General features: G+C 48.6%; 2 protein-coding genes and 1 non-coding gene across 7 annotated transcripts; 2 read left to right on the top strand and 1 right to left on the bottom strand.

Moving 5' to 3' along the window:
• Positions 1–256: 256 nt before the first annotated feature.
• Positions 257–21,342, top strand: CHRNE (cholinergic receptor nicotinic epsilon subunit). Of its 5 annotated transcripts, none has more exons than XM_074342401.1 (15): positions 257–5,809; positions 6,248–6,287; positions 6,526–6,733; positions 7,003–7,131; positions 17,064–17,206; positions 17,312–17,356; positions 17,461–17,570; positions 17,703–17,858; positions 18,146–18,273; positions 18,674–18,874; positions 18,952–19,066; positions 20,365–20,479; positions 20,581–20,767; positions 20,862–20,968; positions 21,072–21,342. In XM_074342401.1, the coding sequence occupies exons 3-15, from the start codon at positions 6,727–6,729 to the stop codon at positions 21,219–21,221; spliced, it is 1,593 nt and encodes a 530-aa protein (XP_074198502.1). In that variant the 5' UTR covers positions 257–5,809; positions 6,248–6,287; positions 6,526–6,726; the 3' UTR covers positions 21,222–21,342. The 5 variants fall into 5 exon arrangements, with proteins under 5 accessions (XP_074198502.1, XP_074198501.1, XP_074198503.1 ...); XM_074342400.1 differs by having other exon boundaries at positions 6,231–6,287; XM_074342402.1 differs by having other exon boundaries at positions 257–6,733; positions 18,173–18,273.
• TRNAA-UGC (transfer RNA alanine (anticodon UGC)) lies at positions 9,267–9,341 on the top strand. Its single transcript has one exon. It is a non-coding gene; the product is annotated as a tRNA-Ala (tRNA).
• On the bottom strand, positions 19,323–20,381 carry C16H17orf107 (chromosome 16 C17orf107 homolog). The gene is made up of 3 exons (XM_010958896.3): positions 20,082–20,381; positions 19,760–19,960; positions 19,323–19,661 (listed from the first exon to the last, which is right to left on the bottom strand). Exons 1-3 carry the CDS (start codon positions 20,145–20,147, stop codon positions 19,323–19,325), a joined length of 606 nt encoding a protein of 201 aa, XP_010957198.1. The 5' UTR covers positions 20,148–20,381.
• Positions 21,343–21,837: the final 495 nt, after the last annotated feature.

The raw sequence follows: 21,837 nt of genomic DNA, 5'->3' as shown, positions 1-21,837 counted from the left end.
GCTCTGGCAGGGAAAGGGGGACGCATTCCCTCATTACTCTCAGGTGGAGGTACAGGTCCAAGTTCCCCATTCAGCCTCTGTTGCCATGTACTGGGTGAGGGTGGGAGTTCCAGTTCCCCACCCTGGTCTCCACTGCCCCTGCAGTGAGGCTGGCCTCACTCCTGCTGAAATAGTGAAAGCTCTGACTCTGCAGGAGGCCTCCTCTGACACCACCACGGGGGTGGGGTGGGGGTGGGGGGGAGAGGAGGGGAGGGGGAGGGGTGCCTCATTACTGCCAACCTGGATGAAAATCTAGGCTCCCACGTGGTCTCCACTGACCCTGAGTGTGGGAGGCCTCATTACCAGCTGGCCAGGGTGAAGGTCTCCACTCCCTCCTTGGCCTTTGTGGAAACCAGCCTGGCAAGGATGTCCGGGTGCCTCATTACACGCCTGGGGAGGGTGGAAATCTGTGCTCACCACTTGGCCTTTGCTGGTGTGGGTGTGGGTGGGGCCGCAGTTTTTCTGTAATATTTGGCTGGAATCAAGTGGTTATTTTCTAAGTTTTCTGTCTTATTAGGCTGCTCCTTTGTTGGTCTTTGGGCTCAAGAGAGCAGATTTTTGTTGGGGCAGTGCCTGGGGTGTTTCCAGATTACTGACTTCTTTACCTCCAAGACTGGGACATTCAGAGCAAAAAGAAAACCCTGGGAACTCAGCATCGACGTGCTGTTTATTGGGTCCCAAGATCCCCAGCCTTTCTGCCTTCTCTCCATCTTCATCTTCTTTTACTTGCTTTATATAAAATATCCAGGGCTTTAGCTGTACTTAGCAGGTAGAATAGGAAAACTTACATCTACTTCATCTTCCCAATAACAGAAATCTCTCAGGTGGGTTTGGTTAGCTTTTTATTGCAAACTTCTAAATTTGTTGCACTTGACAATAAACATCCCACGTATGGTGTGATGGTTAATTTTATGTATCAAGTTGGCGTGGACTCACCATTTGTCAACCTTTTGTCTCATTTACTTTCTCTCTCTCTCTCAAGCGTTTTTCCCTGAACCATTGGAATGTAAGTTGGAGACATCATGTTTACCGCTACTATTTCCATGCGTTTCCTAAAACAAGGACATTTTCTTGCATAATGGCAGTGTAGTTATTAGTTTCAGGAATTTAACACCGATACAATACTGTTACCCAACCCACAGTTCATATTCCCACTTGGCCAATTGTCTGAAAAAAATGTCCTTTATAGCTTTTTTCCCCAGTCCAGGATCTAATCCAGGACCATATCTCTGTAGTTTCCTGTAGTTCATTAACCTGTCTTTATTTTCCATGACTTTGACATTTTTGAAAACTGTAGTCCAGTAATTACATAGACTATCCCTGCATTATGTAGAATTTTTCTCAGTTTATCTGATGCTTCTCATGCTTGGATTCTGGTTGTTTTTCTGCCAGCAATACTACATGAATAATGTGTCTTTCTCAGTGCATCATATCAGGAGACATGTTCTATCAATTTGACACATTACTGGTGATGCTAAAATTTTGAGAGCTTGGTTAACGGGAATGCACCCAGTTTCTCCATGACCAAGATTCTATTTTTCCTTTTGTGACTAAGAGGCACGTTTGTGGAGGAGATGCTTTGATAGCATGTAAATATCCTGTTCCCAATCAAACCAGAGCCACAAGTACCAGCATCCATTGATGATCCTTGCACGAATCAGTTATTGACATGAAGGCTGAGAAACTATTTCTTTAGGTGATTTAAGCTTATTCCTTTTTCCTTGTAACCAAAAGAACCCGACTAAAACAAAAGTTAGAAACAGAAGTGGGGTTTCATGAAACTGATCCTATGTGTCAGGAGGGGGAATGGGATGTTTCTATCCAGTGTTCGCATGGCAAAGCCACTAATTGGGTGGCTCCTGGGGTCCCTCGGACTCTAAGAATGGGGGCTCCATCAGTGGGGCTGCGATGATTTGGTGCCTCTAGCTCTGCATCATTTCTAGATGGGAAATTGTTCTTTGATCTCTCCAGACTAGGTTAGTTACTGTATTATAAGTTCCTTACAACCTTCCCAAAGCTATTATGATACTTTATTTTAATGTCTATCTACCCTTCTTGAAGGCAAGCTTTGAGACAGCAGGCACTCAGAAACATAGCCCAACCTCTAAGGGGTAGAAACTGGCGCACCGATTGAGGAAGGAATGACCACATCAGATAAGACACTTCCTTGGCTTGTCTCTCTCTGTCTCATGCCTCACTTTTATATGCTTTCTCTAGTATCTTTTTTTTATTATAGTCTTCACAATGATCCTGCCAAAATACCTGTACGTTTGCTGAGAAGATGTCATTTTTGGAGAATGTTCTTGCCCTGCTCTGTTGCTCAGCAGTGCCAGTCCAGCTACATTTCTTCAGTATTCACACTCACTGTCGCCTATTTTGTTCACTATTATAGCTCCAGTGCCTGGCATAGTGTTTAATAAATATTGAGTAAGTGAATGAATGGAAGCAGAGTAGGCAGGTAGAAATGGGTAGGATCTCTGATGCTCTTTGTTGAGCGGAAGTTCTTTAATTTTAATGTATCCAAATCCATCAATGTTTCCTTTTATGGTTTATGGTTTTGGTATCTTGTTTAAGAAAATTCCACCCCAAGGTCACAAAAATACTCTCCTACGTTTTCTCCTGTTAGCTTTTACAGTTTTAACATGTTTTAAATTCTTCAATCCATCTGGAGTTTACTTATGTATGTGGTGTGAGGGAGGCATACAGCTGTATGTCTTTTTTCTCCATAGCATGAGCTGGCTACGTACCGTATCTGCTGATCTAACCTGGCCTCATTGATGTCCTCTTGCCTTTATCCTGTCACAAGCTGCAGATGCACATGGGCTGTTTCTACGCTCTCTATTCAGTTTCCTGCTTTTATTTGTCAGTTACTAAATTGTATCAGTTGTGTTTTGTGCACACCCATGTGTTTGTTGTTTGTTTGCTATAGCTTTTGTGCTGTGTTTTAGCATCTGGCAGGGTGATTCCCGCCTCTTTTCTCTTCTTTCTCAAAACTGATGTGGCTATTCATGTATCTCTCTCCTGTCATATAAATTCTGGAATAAGTTTGTCAAATTCCCCAAAACTTAACTTACATATTATTTTAGAGAAAACTGACATCTTTATAATATTGAGTTAACCCACCCAAACAAATAGTTCATCTTTCCACTTACACTGAACTTTTATGTCCTTTAACAGTTTCAAGTTTTTTTCCATGAAGCTTTTATATAAATGTAAAGAACATTCTTAGTTAACTTAAGTTCTGAATACCTTATAGATCTTATTAGTATTGTGAGTAATATTTTGTCTTCTAGAGTTCCTAGCTGATTAAAGTTGTAAAGGAGAGCTATTAGTATTAATTTTTTCTTGTATCCAGCAAAGTCCCTGACTCTCCTATTGGTTCTAATAGTTTGCTTATTATTTCTGATAGCTTTTTCTACATTGGTAATCATATTACAGGTAACAACAGGTTTATATTTTCCTTTTCTGTGTTCATACTGCTTATTTCATTTTCTTATCTTAGTACGTTGGTCATGACGCCCAGTATTGCAGTAGTGGCAATCCCGTCTTATACCCATGTTTACAGGGAGGGCATCATTAAATATGTTAATGGAAGGGTTTTAACTTATGTTTTTCAAGTGAAATAAGTTGTTTCTATTCCTAGTTTTCTGAAGTTTTAAAAGCTAAAATTAGGCATTGCACTCCAAGTTTTTTCTATTTCTGATCATACAATCATGTGATCTTTCTCCTTTAGTCCATTAATGCAATTAATAACAGTAGTAGATTTTCTGATGATAAACCATTTGAATTGGTGGAAATGGCCTCAGCTGCATGTAACAGAATAACAGCAATAGTATCTTAAAACCTAAAGGCAGTCCTTTTTTTTTTTTTTTGATTTTTCAGTTTTATCAGGTAGAATTGTTACAGTCTGACTGCACATATACAATATATTGCATGTAAATACATGTACACAATATACTGCACATTTAAAAATTTTTACATATATGTATTGTTCATTGTTTCTAAGAACATTTAGAGCTTTAGCCTTTTAAACTTACATAGTTATCAAAGGAATAAAGCCAACCACAAAATAAGAATTAATTCAAAAAGATAGATACACCCCGCTATTAACAACTACATTATTTCTACTTGCCAAGATATGGAAGCATCCTAAATTCATATCAATAGATGAATGGATAAAGAAGATGCAGCATATATAAGTAAGGGCAGTCCCTTCTTAACAAGCAGTCTGGAGATGGGCCACATCAGGTGGTCCAGACGCTTGATAGTGTCATCCAGTAGAAGGAGCCTGTCTTTCTAGTCTGCCATCCTTGGCCCACTGGCTTTTTGTCCTCATGCTGGTCACCTCATGGTTGCAACTTGGCTGCCGCATTCAAAGGAAAAAATCTGTTGACAAAGGAAGGGAGCAGGAACAGAAACACAAAACTGCTTTACCTTAAGTGACTCTCCTTTCACCAGCAAAGGATAAACTTTCCCAGACGCTTCCTCCCCCACCAGACTTGTCCTAGTGTCATTAGTCAGAAATGGATCAGGGTGCTTCTAGCTGCAAGGGAGGTTCACATTCTGAGTGTCTGGCAGAGGAGCAGGGCATGACTGTGACTAATTGTGACTCACTCTTTAGGGCTGGGGACACGCTGCTCCCGACAAGATGGGGTTCCGTCAGGAAGGAGGACTGTGGGGTAGCCCATCAACCTTGCATTTCTAGGACAAACTTGACTTAATCCAATTGGACAATTTCTTTTTCAATAAACTTTTGGGTTTGGTTGACTAATATTTTTTTAGGATTGTCACAGTTTTGTTCCTAAGTGAATGAGGCCTGTATTTTGATTTTCTTGTCTGTCCTTAGCTGGAGTAAAAACTTCATAATACTAGTTGGCTTGTTTTATTTTTCTGTGTTCTGGAACAAATTATATAAAATAAAGACCTACTCCCTGAAATTTTGGTGGAACTCATCCATGAAGGTACCTGGTCGTGGGTTTGCTGAGAGGAGAGAACCTTCATTACCATTTCACTATCAGCTATTCTTTATCACTTCTTCTTTCTGCTTCAGTTTACTGATATTTCCCCCTTTTTATGGTAAATACAGTCAGCTCTCCGTATCCACGGGTTCTGCATCCTCGTCTATGGAATGCCAAGTGTATTTTAAATGGCCTTTAAGAATTATAATACTGAGGTATATGCTCTATAAGTAGTCCCCTATTGTGCATTTAAACAATATGTCTTATTTTAATTTTTTAAATGAATAATTTTTTGAATTGAGTAATAATTTATATACAGAGAAATACACAGATCTTAGATGTACAGTTTCGTGAGTTTTGACAAATGTGTCCATGGGTGTAATCACCACCCCATCAAGACAGACAACATTGTCATCAACTCCTCTGTGCCCCTTCCCGTCAGTTCTCCCAACCAAGCAACTGCTGTTCTGGTTCCTGTGCAGATCTTTTGCAGGCATAAGCTTCTTTTCTCTTGGATAAATTCCTGGGAATGGAATTCCTGGGTTGGGGGGAAATGCCTGCTTTTAACTTTATAAGAAACTCCCAATTTTCCAAAGTGGTTGTCTGTTTTACACGCCTGCTTTGAGAAAGTTGAGTTCCACTTTTTTTTTTAATTGAAGTATAGTTGATTTATGATGTGTTAGTTTCAAGTGCACAGCAAAGTGATTTGGATATCTATATCAATATAATTTTTTCTTTTTTTAGATTATTCTCCATTATAGGTTATTACCAGATATTGACTATAATTCCCTGTGCTATACAGTAAATCCTTGGTGAGTTCCACTCCCTTTTTTTCTTAATTGAAGTATAGTCAGTTTACAATGTGCCAATTTCTGGTGCACAACATAATGTTTCAGTCATATGTATACATGTGTATATTTCTTTTCATATTCTTTTTCATCACAGGTTACTGCAAGATATTGAATCTAGTTCCTTGTGCTATACAGTAGAAACTTGTTGTCACTTACTTTTGCTATTAATAGTGTAAATACTAACGGTATTAAAAGTCAGTAAGAGTTTAGGAGTATGAACCTCTGGACCTAGTACATATCATTTTAAAAAATCATTCTAGTCTATATTTGTATTTAATTACTTTATTTTTTGTTTTCATTGAAGCATATTTGATTTACAGTATTGTGTTAGTTTCTAGTGTACAGCATATTCAGTTATACGTATATATGTATTATTTTTCAGATTCTTTTCCATTATAGGTTATTACAAGATACTGAATGTAATTCCCTGTGCTCTACAGTAGGTCCTTGTTGTTTATCTATTTTGTGTATAGTAGTGTGTATCTGTTAATCCCAAACTTCTAATTTATCCCTCCCCAGCCTTTCCCCTTTGGTAACCATGTTTATTTTCTAACACACGTATCATTTTATAATTGCTTCCTGTATCCCACCTCATCAGACTGTTCAGGAGCTGGGAGTTCCTAGCAGTTTTTCTCTGACTCGGAATCCCTTTTCTCCCAAACTTTCAAAATCAACAGAAACCCGCGGCGCATCTCCACATCTCCAGTCGCCCCGCAGTCTCCACCGGGTCCCACTCCCTGAAGCCAGGCCCACGAGGTCGTAGAAACTTCCCGCCAAGGTCCTCTCCCTTCGTGGCCGATACTGAGACTTCCTTCTCGATTCATTTGCTTGTCATCTGTCCTGAAGCGAAAAGTCAATTAGACATCTCCTTTGACAAGATGACTGGTAAGGACTTCCCTGTCCCGGTAAGTCCCAAGGACTTTTGTTTACTTCTTTACCCAAGTCGGTGCAGAGAGCGCTGCCTGGGGAGGGCCTTGGGGCGCCCTGGGTGCGCTCAGCACCCCGGATCCCCGAGGGGTCCCCCGAGGGGTCCGCTGAGCTGCTCCCCCGTCCCTCTTTCCCTCCGTCCCTCTCTTCACTGCCCCCACCCCATTTCTGCCCTCTCTTTTGGAAGTTAGTTATTATGACTCTTTACCATCTTCATCTCTTTCTAGGGAGCCAGTCCCTCCGCCCAGGGCACTCATTTCCCTCTGACACCAGGACCCACCACCTTCTCTTCCCAGGGGTTCCTCACAGTTTCACAGAAGAGCTTACATGTGAGGAGGGGAAAACCAGCAGCCCAGGTGAGTTCACCACCTTGTCAGCTTTTTAGGGCTTTTACGAACACTTTATTAATAAAGGAGATAAGCCGCTGGCTGCAGGTATTTTCTCAGCGTTTGTCATTTGCTTGCCTTTGATTTTGTTTTTGACCTTATAGACGTTTATCTGCGTTTTTTTCTCTCTTTTTATGGCCTCTGATTTTGGGCTCCAGGGAAGGGAAGAAAGGCCTCTTCCCTCTTGAGGTGAGATGATGAGTACACCCATCCTTGTTTTACTCTAGGATTTTCTTGGCTTCATTTCACATTCGAGTATCTGATCCACCTGGTAGAGAGATGAGTGTCTGATGTCCGTTCTGATGACTGGTTTTCCAGTTGTCCCACAGGCATTTATTAAGGAACCTAATTTTCAACAGTAATGTAAAATTTTATCTTCATTGTATTGCATATTCTCATATATTTGAACAAACTGTTTTTTTGTTTTTGTTTTTGTTTTTGTTTTTTGGCAGGCGGGAGGTAATTAGGTCTATGTATTTATTTTAGAGGAGGTACTGGGGATTGAACCCAGGACCTCATGCATGCTAAGCATGTGCTCTACCACTTGAGCTGTGCCCTCCCAGCTATATATTACATATATATTCCCAGCTACATACTTATATTCATACATACACATGCTGGACTTTGGGCTAGAAGAACTGAACTTACAAGAAGCTGTTAATTATTGAGGAGAGGGACTGGGTGGAAAGAAGAAAGCATTCAGTTTTCACTATGTCTTTCTGTACTCTTCAGCTTTTCTCGTGATGGCATGTATTGCTTTGAAAAAAATTTATTGAAGTATAGTCAACTGACAATGTGTTAGTTTCAAGTGTGCAGCAAAGTGATTCAATTATATATATCTATTATTTTTCAGATTCTTTTCCATTATAGGTTTTTTTTTAAATTGAAGTATAGTCAGTTACAATGGGTCAGTTTCTGGTGTACAGCATACTGTCCCAGTCATGCTTTCCATTATAGGTTATTACAAGATATTGAATATAGTTCCCCATGCTCTACCACAGGACCTTGCTGTTTATCTATTTAGTTAGTTATCTATTAGAGTTCCCTGTGCTGTATAGTAGGTCCTTGTGCTTTTTTATTGTCAGAAGGGTTTTCCTGGGTGTTGTGTCATGGGACATTTCTGTTTTCTTTCTATTTGTTTATTTTTCTTAAATCCTAATATTTTAAAACGAAGATAAGGGGGATTTACTGGAAGATGCTGAGGTACCTCAATCAAAGGAGGTGTCAGGCAACCAGCCTGCAGGAGGAGACAAGCGCTGCTGGGTCTCAGGAATTTCTGGAATCAGGGCTGGGATCCGGGAGGTCCTTTCTTGTCTCTGCTTGTCTTGGTGCATCAGCTGCCTTCTCTCCCACCCCGCATAAAATGCGAGGAATGAACATGGGTGCCTCGTGCATCGTAATTTCATCTCTTGCGGCTCCTACAGAAGAGAGAGACCGACTTCCTGAGTTCCTATTTAACAGAATTCTCAGGAGGGACTTTCTTTGGCTTGGCTTGGGTCAGGATCCCCCCTCTCTGGCCCCCTGCCCCATGGGCTCTGGCCGGCTTAGGGGTGTCTCTAAGTTGCTGGCAGATCCTCTGGGGTCGCAGAGTTGGAGAACAGTCTCAGTAGAAGGGAGGGTGCTGGGAAGATAACACATTCATTTATCGTTACTCATCCATCCAGTCAACTTCTGTCAGGCACCTGTTACGCCCTAGGCTCTGTGCTCTGTGCACACAGTCACCCAGCAAGGTCCCAGCCATCAGACAGCTGAGGTCCCAGTGAGGGAGGCAGGCTGGAAATCAGAGTCCTGGATCCGCCAGACCCACTGTCCCTGTTCACAAGAGGAGTCCCTTCTGTTGTCTGTCGAGGGGCCTCGGCGGGCTGGCTTGGGGCCTTAGCTCTGTGAGGTGGTGATGGCTGAGAACCGGAGCCAGCAGGCCTGGCCGCCGGGGCGGCTGCAGCTGTTCCGAGTTGCCAGCCAAGAGCCAGTAGGTGAAGGGAGTGGCTTCCTGTTGAGCTGAGATTTCTGGCTCTGGCTTGGAAGTCAAGACGTCCCCAGAAACAAGCTGTCAGGCAGCCCGTGAGGTTTGGTGGAATTTTCATTATAAAAAGGCAAAAGCCGGGGGAAGGGTATAGTTCAGTTGGTAGAGTGCTTGCTTTGCATGCATGAGGTCCTGGGTTCAATCCCCAGTACTTCCATTAAAATAATAAGTAAATAAATAAGAACCTAATTACCCCCCCTGAAAAAGAAAAATAAGACAAAAGCCAGGCCTGGATCAGGTGCTTGACTCCACCACTTCCTTGGCAGGAAGTCTCAGTCCCTCAGGCAATGGTCCTGCCCAGGAAACTTGGAAAAAGACAGAGGGAGTTTCAACTCTGGTCCCATTACTAGCGGGAAGGGACTGCGGAGGGGGTGTGTGGGGGGCAAGAGCCCCTCCTGAAGACACCTCAGGGGAAGGTTTTCTGACGTGCTGACTCTGCAAGAGTTGCCCGTGGGCTGCCCACGAGTTACAGCCCCTCTGGAGACTGCCACAAAGTGCTCTCCTGTAAATGTGACAGATGCCTGGAGCCAGCGACCCACGCAGCGATGCATGGGCTTGGGCCTCAGGGGATGAGGATTTCTACTCACTGTCCCTCACCCCAAACTGCTCTCCTCCATGCTGGCTGTTGGTCCAAGTGTGGATTTGCCCCAGCGTGTCTTATGTGATGCAGGGGACATGTGTGTGTGATGTATTGTTTATATGTGATAATAGAAACGGTGGTTAAATTGAGGATTTAGCCAATAGTTTGGGGACTGGACAGAGATCACACCTGGAGGAGTTGTTCGTAAACCTGAGGACCCTGGACTCTGAGGCTGAGAACTTTTCCGAAGGGCCCCTGCCACCATTACTTTCGAAAGCAAGACATCAGGTTTCTGTCCTGCTGGGAAGGATAATAGTGCGTCTTCCATTGTAGCAGTGAGAACAAGACCAAAACAGGGTATTTGGGGAACTAAATGTGTTGGGAGCTGGCCGGGTTGGTGAGGGGGTGGAAGGCGCTGGTCGCGTGGCCACACCCACCACCCTTGGTAAACAGCGCACCAACTGCTACCCTTCCGCGCCTGCACCTGCTGCCTCCTGGCGTTAAGGCGGCAAAGGCCCAATTGGCTGCGTCTGCAGAGGGAAGCCAAGAGGTCGCTTTGGGGCCAAGACCATGGGGCAAATGGTGAGGAAGCCCTGAGAAAGCAGAGACCACACAGGAGAAAGAGGAGAGAGACAAAGTAGAGAGGAAAGGAAGGCATGAGAGGAGCCCAGAGTGGACAGAGCAGAGGCGGGAGTGGCTGGTCCCCTGGGCTGCCTTGGCTTCTGACACCAGTCCGGCTTGTCCTAGTCCACGTGTAAACCTCCAGGAAACCTGGCTTGTGGATCTGACTTTGTGATGCACAGAAGCTAAGCAACACCTCCCTACAGCTCCCATGGCTTCTGCTTTTCACCTGGTGACAGTTCTGGCGTCACTGTCTGTTAATAGGTCTCTCCCTCTTTCTTGAGGACACGGCTTATTCATCTCTTCAAGCAGAGCATCTGGCCCTGTGCGGGGAACCTTGGGGGTGCCTATTAATGTTTGAATAAAGACCTGCATCTTGGCCCAGCCCTCACCCAGAGGCTGTCAAACAAGCAGCAACCCCGACTTTAGATTCAATACACGTTATCAGCCACGTGCAGGAGGTGAGCTGGGCCAAGGAGGTTCTTTCTGGGCCTCTGAAGTGGAAAACCAGCAGTGAAAAGGCAGTTAGCTGCGGGAGCAGAGGCTTCAAGGGCGTGTGGGATGTGGGCAAGTTGCGTGGGTACTCTGGTGCTTGCCGTGGAGGGCCAGTTATGAAGGACCTCACGGGTAGGAGACCCACAATGGTGGACATCCTGAGGTTTTGTGACATGTAAAACACAGGTGTCCGTGATCAATAAAGCTGATTATAAGTCTTATGCAGTTGCCAATCTACTTGTATCACTGTAATAGGGAGGAACCTTCATATTCCATTACAAGTTAATCGCCGAAGGGATGTTGCCTATAAGCTTAAATTATACGTAATGGCCCATCTCTGGGAACCTTGTCTTCCAGAAAATGAGCATTAAGCTAAAACACCTATGTTGAGCTCACAGGAAACACCCAGACCATGCCCACCTGTGAATGGCAAGGGGGTGAAATTAACCCATCCCTCCGGAGTCTGGCCGGAACCAGGGCTTGACCCCCTCCCCTTTTAGTTTAAAAGACGCTGGAATTCCAACTTGGTGAAGATGGCTCTTTGGGGGTCCTAGTCCACCAGCTTTTTGGTCTGCTGGTTTTCCGAATAAAGTTGCTATTCCTCGCCACAACAATTTGTCACTAGACTTGTTGGCCTGTCGTGCGGCGAGCAGTGGGAACTTGGTCTTGGTAACAAATTTTGGCCAGCCAAGGGTCTTGCTGCTGTGGCCAGCCAGTCCCGGCTGGGGAATTTTCTGGGAAGGCCCTAGCGGCTGCAGGACCAACTGTCCTGAGGATCTTTCCTTCAAATTTCCCAAAGTGGCACCGGCTGCCCCAGCGCTTGGCAGTTGGAGCCAGGAATCAACTTCTGGGAGCCAATGGGCTCCATGCAGTAGGGTAAGTGGCTTCAGGGTGTACAGTTTGAAACATTATTTCCTCTCTGTTTAAGGCTTTTTTGCTCCAGAATGAACCAGTTTGTTTTGTATTTGAGTAGGGTACCCTGAGGAAATAGTTGCTGGATTTTTACTCAGTTTGTGAAATGTTCTCGTTTTTTTTTTTTTTTTTTTTTTTTTTTCCCAATGGATGCTAGCATTTGTGTGCATCGTTTGTTTGGTTTGCCTTGTACTTGTCTTTAAAAAATGGGACAGTTTCAACTATTTCTAAAGAAAGTCCTCTGAGGTGAATTTTGGATGTCTGATTACAGCTAGGAAACCATGACAAAGAGGAAGAGTGTATGACCACGGTACCTGTTTGGATCTCCACCAGGGGTTTAGGCAGGGTCATCTTGGGACCCTGTGTACCATGTACTGCCACCTTTGTGTTAATTACATTGTTTGTGTCCCCTGTGTTGGTATATGTAGAATCCCGTGGCCAAACTTGAGAGTTAATTTAGGGTTTTCTGTTTGTTCTTTGGGTTTCTTGTTTCATTTTGTTTTGGTACTGTTTCTTCATTTACAGCCAAATCAGTTTGATCTTTAAAACTTTTGCTGGTGTCAAATGGAGGAAAGGAACAGGAAAAGGGGGGGAAAAAACCTGTCCTCGTCCAGAAGTGGGACGTTCCCAGGGAGAAGAGAAGGGTTCCCCTTGGTTCCTAAAACTTCCAAAAGCCCCCAAATCACCAAAACCCCCTAAATCCTCTGTGTGGTATTACATTAGGGTGGGAAAAAGTCAAGTTTTCACCTTAGGTTAAATAAACCCAAGGGAAAATCTGTTCATACAGGAAGAAAGAAAAGAAAAGGAATGAGGGTGTGGTGCCTATCTCTGGCTGAGCTGTTATGCCAATATATCCACCCTTCCACCCCCTCCCAACACTGGGGGTCAGGAGGTGGCCAGACTAGCATCCCCTCCTTACAAGAATCAATTAGAAAATCCTGTGCTGGTTCCTGGAGTGCAGGGACCTGGTCTGATATTGCCATCTAGGACCCAGCTGGGGCCAGGAGTCACCCCCAGGGCAGGGTAGATTCCCTTGTGCACTTAGGGAGCCTGCGTGTCAGTGGCCAGCAGGCTGCGTATCTATGGATGCATAGCCCTTTCTTCACCCCAGACTTGTTTAGTTAGAAAGATCGCAGCCCTCCTTACAGGGAGGCTCCTCTGGGTGGAAGGAGGATGGTCATCGACAAGGCCGGGGAAGAAGCTGACCAGCTCCGCCTCAGACCCAGATGGTCCACCTGAAGCCTGCTTGACATCACCCCCAGCTGAACCAAATCGGGACTCCAGTGAGGGAGGAACACCCTTACTGGAGCACTTCACTGTAAGCGCATCTTGGCAGAGCCTTGAAAAGGGGAACCAAAGCAAAAGAGCTTGAACAAAATTCAAGAAATTCAGTAAAAACCAAATGAAGATTTATAAGGCCAACAGAGCATACTGATGTAGATCCCCGAGGCCCCTGAAAATACAAAGCGCCCCAGTAGAAGAAAATGACAAAAGTTAGATGGTATGTTTGGAATGAACCCCTCTCAGTTGGTAGATGTTGCTTTTAAAGAGTTCAGCAGCAGGGGACAAGGACAGGAGATGCAAAAAAAAAAAAAAAAAAAAAAACCATATTTCTGGCGGTGGCATTGGATTCCTGGAAGGTGAGTCACCCAAAGAGAGGCAACCACCTTTGGGGAAGGAAGGATGCTCTTACTGTTAGAAAGAAGGGCACTGGGGAAAAAGATTGCCTTAGGCTAAATAGGAAGGAGGGGAATAAAAGATGGGAGTCGCTCAGCTGGTAGAAGGAAAGGAACACTGATGAATGAAGAGGCCCAGGGGCTCCCTTGGCCTTAAGGTGCCCAGTTCCAACTTCCCCACAGGAGCCCCGGGTAAAACTGACAGTGGGGAATGAGCTGATTAACTTTCTGATGCAGGTGCAACATACTGTGGTGAACACCAGTGTGGCACAGAACACACCTCAATCCATCCTGGTCATGAGAGTCCCTGGAGGAGTACAAAATCCTTCATTCTTATACCCTCCAGGATGCCAACTAGGGGACCTCACTCTCAAACAGTTTCTTCTATATGCCAGAGTGTCCAGTCCCTCTCCTTTGTAGGAAAGGACAAAGCGAGGGCCATAGAGTAGGGTTTCAGACCTCCCCAGATGGGGTCTCAACACGGAGGAACCTGCCCCGCCGAGAGCTAGCCAATAGACTTGACTCAAATGCCTTGAGCTGTAGGACATTTCCCATAGCTGCTGGTGTTTGTGGACACTTTTTCAGGATGGGGGGAAACCATATCCCACCCAGACAGAAACAGCTTCCAAAGTGGGTAAAGCCCTCCTTGAGGAAATTGTCCTCTGATTTGTATTAAAGCATTGCAAATTATTTGGAAAATACATTCATCTTGGAGACTACAATCAACAGGAAAAACATGAGAAAATGAATGATGCATTAAAAAGGAGCATTGCTGAGTATGTCAGGAGACTAATTTAACTTGGGATAAGATCTTGCCAGTTGCCCTGCTATGGATCAGAGTGGTTCCCAGAAGCAGGCTTAAATTAAACTCCTTTGAAATACTGCGTGGTAGGCCATTCCAGTGTCTGCCCAGGCGGGAGAATCTATAAATGCTCTGAGGGACCTAGCGGTTGCCAATTATGTTAAAACTTTGGGCACTGTTGGTCTCTGTTCATGAGTGTGCCTCCAGCAGATCCACCTATCCAAGTGGAGTAGCTTTACATCCTTTCTGACCCTGAGACCGAGTCCTCCTTAAAACCTGAAGAGAACAAGGGCCTGAACTTCAGCTGCCTCCCTGGTGGACAGGACTGCACGTGACACACACTCGCCTGTCAAGCAAGCTACGGTAAAGCTGTGGATTCATCCCACTTGGGTTAAAGCAGCACCACTGTCCTTTAAAAAATGACCCAACTTCTGAGAGGCCTGGGGACCCTTAGAACCCTTTAGGTTGTGAACTGTTAGAATACTTAAGGTTGCTCTTCATAATCTCAATACTTATTTTTTTTAATTTCATTGTAGGTGGAGACAGGTTAACCTATTTAATTTTTAAAAGCATTTTATTTTATTATTTTTTAATGGAGGTACTGGGGACTGAACCCAGGACCTCATGCATGCTAAGCCTGTTCTCTACCACTGAGCTATAACCACCACCCTAATCTATTTAATTTTGTCCAGATAAATAGCACAGGAATTTAGTGTAATCACGGTACAAAGTTAAAATTAATAGATAATGTGTTGGGAGATGGAACCAAAATCCCAAGTTCAATTACAAATTAAGATGACAAAGTGCTGAGGGGTTTCATCAAGTTCAGATAGTTGTAGGTTAAAAAAGCAAAGAGGATTGTACTGCTGACTAAAATTTAAGGAGTATTCCCTGTCCAAGGCTGATCCATTCATTCCATAATCACCTTTGCTTTGTCCTCATTATGCAGGAAGTAGCCCGGGTGGTCTTTGCCCCTTTTCCCACAGGACTGTGGAATGGGTCATTGACAGTGGGGAATTGTAAAAGGGAAGAACCTTCATGTTCTATTACAAGTTAATCACTAAAGGGATGTTGCCTATAAGCTTGAATTATACATAATGGTCCATTTCTGGGAACCCTGCCTCCCAGGTGATGAGCGTTAAGCTAAAACACCTTTGAGCTCCCAGGCAACATCCTGACCAAGCCCGCCTGTGAATGGCTGGCTGCAGGCGGGATGAAACTAACACATCCCCTCCAGAGCCTGGCCGGAACCAGTTTCTTTTAGTATAAAAGAAGCCTGAATTTTAACTTGGGGAAGGTGGTTCTTTGGGGGCACTAGTCCACCATATTCTTGGTCTGCTGGCTTTCTGAATAAAGTTGCTACTACCTCGCCCCAATGACTCATCACTGGATTTGTTGGCCTGTCATGCGGTGAGCAGTACAAGCTTGGTCTCTGACCTTGGACATGACCTAGTCGTCTTTCATACATACTGCTCTGTTGGATTAGTGTGAGGAAGCCACGTGTAAGACATGAAAAGTGCTTTGTCCACTACTTTCTACCCCCATGAGGAAACATATGGGTAGCTTCTTAAATAAAACAGATTCCTGGCTTCCCATCTCTATCATCTTCCTAAATTGAGATTCTTTGGGAATGGAGCCTAGAAATCTGAATTTTAAATAAGCATATCCTGTGATTGATTAGGTTGGTCCAAGGAGACTTAGAAAAGACTGAAAGAATCGATTAAGGTGCGTGTGTGTTTGGGGTGGGGAAAACAGTACTTTGATCTGTGGCCACAAGGTGGCAGCAGAGAGAGGTAAGGAGAAACTAGCGCCTCAGGCACCCAGAGGGGCTGGGGGTGGGCAGACACTGGGATGGGTTCTGGGAGGAGGCAGGCCCTGTATTGCTTCCAGGTCTCCTTTGCCAGGTGGAGTCTGTTACTGCAGACGAATCCCCCATAACCGCCTGTCTCATTACCAGATCTTTAGGGACACTCTGCTTTTGCCAAACTCTGCCGGCAGAAACTGCATTAGTGTGACCTTGGCCAGGCTGTGGGTGGTGGTAATGTGTGTTCCATGTGGGTGATTATGGGAGGCAAGGGATGTCACCTGCACAAGGGAGCTTACTTAAAGGACACCTGTGCATTGTTGAAAGCAGGGCCTTCCACCTCCCCGCCCACCCTTTGCTGCCAGGCTTGTGGTTCCAGGTGTTCTTAAAGGACCTATCCACCTGCGCCAGGCCTACTCCACTCATGAGATTGGGTCTGTGGCTGGGGAGCTGGCCAAAGACCAGGCAAAGGCTACTGGGATGGGGTGGGGGCAGGGAATACAGGATGGGGCAGCTGCCTCTGGGAGCAGCCAAGATGTCCCTGGCTGCAGTAGGGGTGGTAAAAGGATTAGGTGACAGTCCCCTAACCCAGCCCGGAACTAACACCCTCCTCCCCCTCACTCACGCACCCTGGCCTGCCACCCTCCAAGCCTGCCAAAGCTCAGAATAACCCCAGGGCCAGACAGCAGGATGGCGGGGGCTCTGCTCAGTGCCTTGCTCCTCTTGCAGCTCCTTGGTATGGTCAGGGTCGGGGGAAGTGGTCGGGCACACACACAGGATACTGATGTAAAGGGACAGGACAAAGACAAGGACCGAGACATGATTTTTGGTTTCCAGGCACACTCTCACTGGTTCAGGAGACAGACATGAAAAAATACACAGCCTCAGAGACAGACACACAGAGAAACAGTCTTGCAGACCCAGGGGCGGAGAGGAGGCTCCTTAGCCTCTCCATCTCCAGTGAGCCCACTGCTTGGCCCCTTCCCCAGGCAGAGGTGAGGGGAAGAATGAGGAATTGCGTCTTTACCACCACCTCTTGGACAACTATGACCCAGGAAGCCGGCCAGTGCAGAAGCCTGAGGACACTGTCACCATCACCCTCAAAGTCACCCTGACCAACCTCATCTCACTGGTAAGATTCCCCACCTCCACCCCAGTGCCATCTCTGAGCCCAAAATCCCAACTGCTGAGCTCAGGCCTAAAGCTTGCATCAATCACCCTAATCTTCCATTTGCAGAATGAGAAAGAGGAGACCCTCACTACCAGCGTCTGGATTGGAATCGTGAGTCCCGTCTGGGGTACAGTGAGGTCTTGCCCAGGGGCTCCCTTTCTCCCAAACCTCTGGCGGGCCCCAGGGCACACGTCCTTGCGTCCCCTCCCTCTTAGGACTGGCATGATTACCGACTCAACTACAGCAAGGACGACTTTGGGGGTGTAGAAATTCTGCGGGTCCCTTCAGAGCTCGTCTGGCTGCCTGAGATTGTGCTGGAAAACAAGTGAGGACCCGGCCACAATGGAGGGAAGCCGAAGCCTTGGGGATGGGCTGGCCCTGGCTGGGGCAGGAGTGTTGCTTGGACGGGGAGGGGGCCGCGGACCTGCGCAAACGCTCGGTTTCCCGGAGCCCACAGTATCGACGGCCAGTTCGGCGTGGCCTATGCCGCCAACGTGCTGATTTCCGACGGTGGCTACGTAAGCTGGTTGCCCCCGGCCATCTACCGCAGCACCTGCGCGGTTGAGGTCACCTACTTCCCCTTCGACTGGCAGAACTGCTCGCTCATTTTCCGGTAGGAATGTTACTCCAAGGCCCAGATGATTCAGGGATTATGGGGACAGGGGGCGGGGCACCTAATCTAGGGCGGGGCTTTGTGCTGGAGGCGGAGCCAGACATGTGGATGGAGTGGGGCGGCTCGAGCCGGTTAGAAGTAGGGGTGAAAACCGAGGCGTGGAGGCGGGGCCTGGGTAAAGGGGTGGGGCGTAAACCCCGGCCCCCATGCCAGATCCCGGCATCCACAGCCGGGCCTGAGAATGGGGCCCTGGTCTGAGCCTCAGATTGCGGGTCCGAGCCTTTCAGGTGGGGGCCTCGACCCTGGCTCCGCAGCTCTCAGACGTACAATGCTGAAGAGGTGGAGTTTGTCTTTGCCAAGGACAACGGTGGTGAGGCCATCAGCAAGATCGATATCGACACTGAGGCCTATACCGGTGAGGCCTCCTGCTCCAAAAATCCCGCTTCTAGACCGGTCCAGAGAGGGAACTCGCTGAGTGGGGTTGCCCTAGGCCATCGATGCTGGAATCGACTTTGGCAACCGCGCTTCAACCTGCCCCTTTTATGAAATCACTTTTGATTGTCAGACTGGTCCCGCTTTCTCGCTTGTGGCGGTTCCATCCCCTCCCGGGAATGCCCCTTTTGCTTCAGTTGTCTGAAGCCGGCGGCCCATGGCTCAGGCAGTCCAGACCACCTGCCCCACCCACCCTGGTCCAGACGGTTTGCATCCTCTCCTCACTCGGAGTTACGGGCTCCCGCGGTCAAGTGTGGGGCGGGAGAGCAGAGCAGGGCGCCCCACCCCCAGACAGCGGGCTGACCGCGCCTCCTGTCCTGCAGAGAATGGCGAGTGGGCCATCGACTTCTGCCCCGGCGTGATCCGCCACCACAACGCTGGCTCCGCTGATGGCCCGGGGGACACTGACGTCCTCTACTCGCTCATCATTCGCCGGAAGCCGCTATTCTACGTCATTAACATCATCGTGCCCTGCGTGCTCATCTCGGGCCTAGTGCTGCTCGCCTACTTCCTGCCGGCCCAGGGTAAGGAGTGGCCCCGACCCCAAACCTGGTCTTGCTCCTGGGGGGCGGGGCCTGCTCTCACCAGGCACTCCCTCCAGCCGGTGGCCAGAAATGCACTGTCTCCATCAACGTCCTGCTTGCCCAGACCGTCTTCTTGTTCCTAATTGCCCAGAAAATCCCAGAGACGTCTCTGAGCGTGCCGCTACTGGGGAGGTGAGGGCAGAGTGTGTTGCGTGGCTGGTGTAAAGGGCGGAGCCAGACGAGCATGGGGCGGGGTCGGGGGCGCGGCTGGGGAGGGCGGGGCCAAAACCACTCTGGGAAAAGTCTTGGCTGTCTCCTCCCCACCTGGGCTTTATTTGGATGTGGGGTGGAGCTAGGACCGTGTTGGGTTCTCTGGTCCTCTGTCCTCTGCACTGCTGCTGGACGCCACCTTGAGGTCTCCTGAGTATCTCTGTTGGGGCGGGCTGGCTCAGTGCCTACCCAGCTCCGTCACCTCTGGCATCCAACTCTCCCCTAACCCCAAACTCACCAGTTCCCCGGGGGTTTCGAGGCCCAGCTGGCACCGCCACTGTTGCAGGAATGAGGTGGACCCATGCAGACCTCGTCCACACAGGCATAGCCACACCCCCTGGAGCAGAAGCTGGGCGGTAGCGCCCGCAGCAGCGCTAGCTTGCTGAGCCCCCTCCTGTACGATATGGGCTACCCGGGCCAAGGCTCCACCCGGATCCCCAGAGCCTGGATCTGGGCCCTGGCTGCCATCGCCACCGTCTAGTCGTCGCACCTCCTGCTGAACCCACAGGGCTGAGATCTGCAGTGGGGGTACAGGAGTTGGTGGGAATGCAGGGGTCCCAGCTCCCGCTGCTCGATCCCCTTTCCTCGCCCCTCCTCAGCCCCCCAGTGCTCCACCTCAAACAAGGTGGCCCCGAAGTTCACAAGGCTGGCCGTGGCTTCTCTTAACAGCAGCCCCAGGGTGGGTTTTGGGGCGGGTGGCTTCTCTGGCTCCCCTGGCTCAAGGGACTTAAGCTCTCTGAACCTCTGCTCCAGATATTCATGGGCTGCGGCCACAGCAAGTTCCAAGGAAGGAAGAAGTGGGGGCTGGAGGGCCACCTAGAAAGGCAAAGGGGCAGTGGAGTCATGGGGCAGAGGTCATAGAGGAAAACGCTGGAGATCTCAGAGGGTATCGAGGTGCCAAACTTGGCGGGGGGGGGGGGGCTTGGCATAGCCTCACCTCCGTGGAGCTGTGGAAGTGGTAGACCCACAGCAGGGTTTCCAGGGAGCTGGGAGTCTCCTTCATGGTTGCCACTGGCCATAAGAGGGACAGAAAGGGCGGGGGACGCGTCTGGCCCCACAGAGGAGGAGCAGCTGGAGGGTGTAACTCCACCCCTTGATGAGAAGCGCGTTTGTGAGGTCAGAAGATGAGTAGCCCCCACTGTGGGTCAGGGTAAGTGGGGAGACTGTGACGGCAGCCAAGTCGGAAGATGCTGTGACCTCACTCACTCCGGGCTTGTCAGGTACCTCATTTTCGTCATGGTGGTTGCCACACTCATTGTCATGAACTGCGTCATCGTACTCAACGTGTCTTTGCGGACGCCCACCACTCACGCCATGTCCCCGCGGCTGCGCCACGTAAGTGCCAAAGTGCCTGGTGGGTGGCTCCGGGTGCGAGGTGGGGCTTCGCTCTAACCCCGCCCCCATCCCGCCCCGCCCCCGCCCCGCCCCGCCCCCAGGTCTTACTGGAGCTGCTGCCGCGTCTCCTGGGCTGGGGCCTGCCCCCTGAGGTTCCCCCGGCTGCCTCGCCCCCAAGGCGGGCATCGTCCCTGGGCCTACTGCTCCGCGCGGAGGAGCTGATACTGAAAAAGCCGCGGAGCGAGCTTGTGTTTGAAGGGCAGAGGCACCGTCACGGGACCTGGACCGGTGAGAAGAGTGGCCCGGGGTAGGGGGTGGGCAACCGGGGTGCCTGCAGCGGGGGCGGCTCCTAATCACCCACCCTCGGTGTCGCCCCTACCAGCTGTCCTCTGCCAGAGCCTCGGCGCCGCCGCCCCCGAGATCCGCTGCTGTGTGGATGCTGTGAACTTTGTGGCCGAGAGCACCCGAGACCAGGAGACCACTGGCGAGGTGGGGCGCTGCGGGGGCCTCCGCTATTCTTGCTATCCCTGGCTCTCGTGCAGCAGGCTCCTGCAGCCTTTAGGGACTCAGCTTGTGCCTGCTCCTTCCCCAGGAAGTGTCCGACTGGGTGCAGATGGGGAAGGTCCTTGACAACGTCTGCTTCTGGGCTGCTCTGGTGCTCTTCCTTCTCGGCTCCAGCCTCATCTTCCTCGGGGCCTACTTCAACCGAGTGCCCGAACTGCCCTACCCGCCGTGTATGTAGAGCTGAGCCCGCAGCCGCATTCCCACCATCTCCAGGAGGAAAGAGATCTTGAGGAATAAGTTGCTGCCACTGCTTTTGTGAGCCTTTCCCCCTGCTGATAAATCTGTCTTCTGTAAACTTCCCAAGGGGAGTCGTGTGTAAATGTGTGTAGATTCCTGGCCACTGTGCAGGAATCAAGAGTGGGCAGATGGCTCAGGCAGGCTCTTGGAGCCAATCCTCCAGAAAGCAAGGTCCACCCTCAGTTGAGTCTTGCTGACCTTCCAGTTTTTCTCGGGCCCCAGCCCCATGTGATCCTCTAGCCCTGTGAGCTTCTAAGAGATATCTGTCCCCAGATAAGAGGAGACCCCTTTGCAGGAGTTGTACAGAGGGAGGCTGGAGCCAGGAAGCCAGGTCCCTGTATGGCCTTGCCAGGCTCAAGTAGGCAGGTACCAAATGGCCTCAGGTTTAAGGCTGAAGATGTCCCAGCTCTCCCTCAGTCATTTCCTCTAGGTTTTCTTGGCCCAGCACTGCCCACCAAGAGTCACCGATTGCAGATTCCATCCCACCCTGCCCCATTCATCCCAGCTCTGCTGGTTTGCCCTGGCTAGTACCCAGGATTGTGAGAGAAAATAGAACA

The sequence above is a fragment of the Camelus bactrianus genome, chromosome 16, assembly GCF_048773025.1.
Source record: "Camelus bactrianus isolate YW-2024 breed Bactrian camel chromosome 16, ASM4877302v1, whole genome shotgun sequence".
In the NCBI taxonomy this organism is placed as follows: Eukaryota; Metazoa; Chordata; class Mammalia; order Artiodactyla; family Camelidae; genus Camelus; species Camelus bactrianus.
This window is presented reverse-complemented; position numbering and strand designations above follow the sequence as displayed.

What these genes read in the sequence shown, in the direction of transcription:
- CHRNE (XM_074342401.1), top strand. An exon ending in CCAGCGTCTGGATTGGAATC is followed by an intron (nt 17,357 to 17,460) that starts GTGAGTCCCGTC and finishes CCTCCCTCTTAG; the next exon opens with GACTGGCATGATTACCGACT. An exon ending in TGTCCCCGCGGCTGCGCCAC is followed by an intron (nt 20,480 to 20,580) that starts GTAAGTGCCAAA and finishes CCCCGCCCCCAG; the next exon opens with GTCTTACTGGAGCTGCTGCC.
- C16H17orf107 (XM_010958896.3), bottom strand. Translation starts at nt 20,147, where the DNA reads ATGAAGGAGACTCCCAGCTCCCTGGAAACCCTGCTGTGGGTCTACCAC. An exon ending in ACTTCCACAGCTCCACGGAG is followed by an intron (nt 19,961 to 20,081) that starts GTGAGGCTATGC and finishes TTGCCTTTCTAG; the next exon opens with GTGGCCCTCCAGCCCCCACT. An exon ending in TCGGGGCCACCTTGTTTGAG is followed by an intron (nt 19,662 to 19,759) that starts GTGGAGCACTGG and finishes CCCCCACTGCAG; the next exon opens with ATCTCAGCCCTGTGGGTTCA.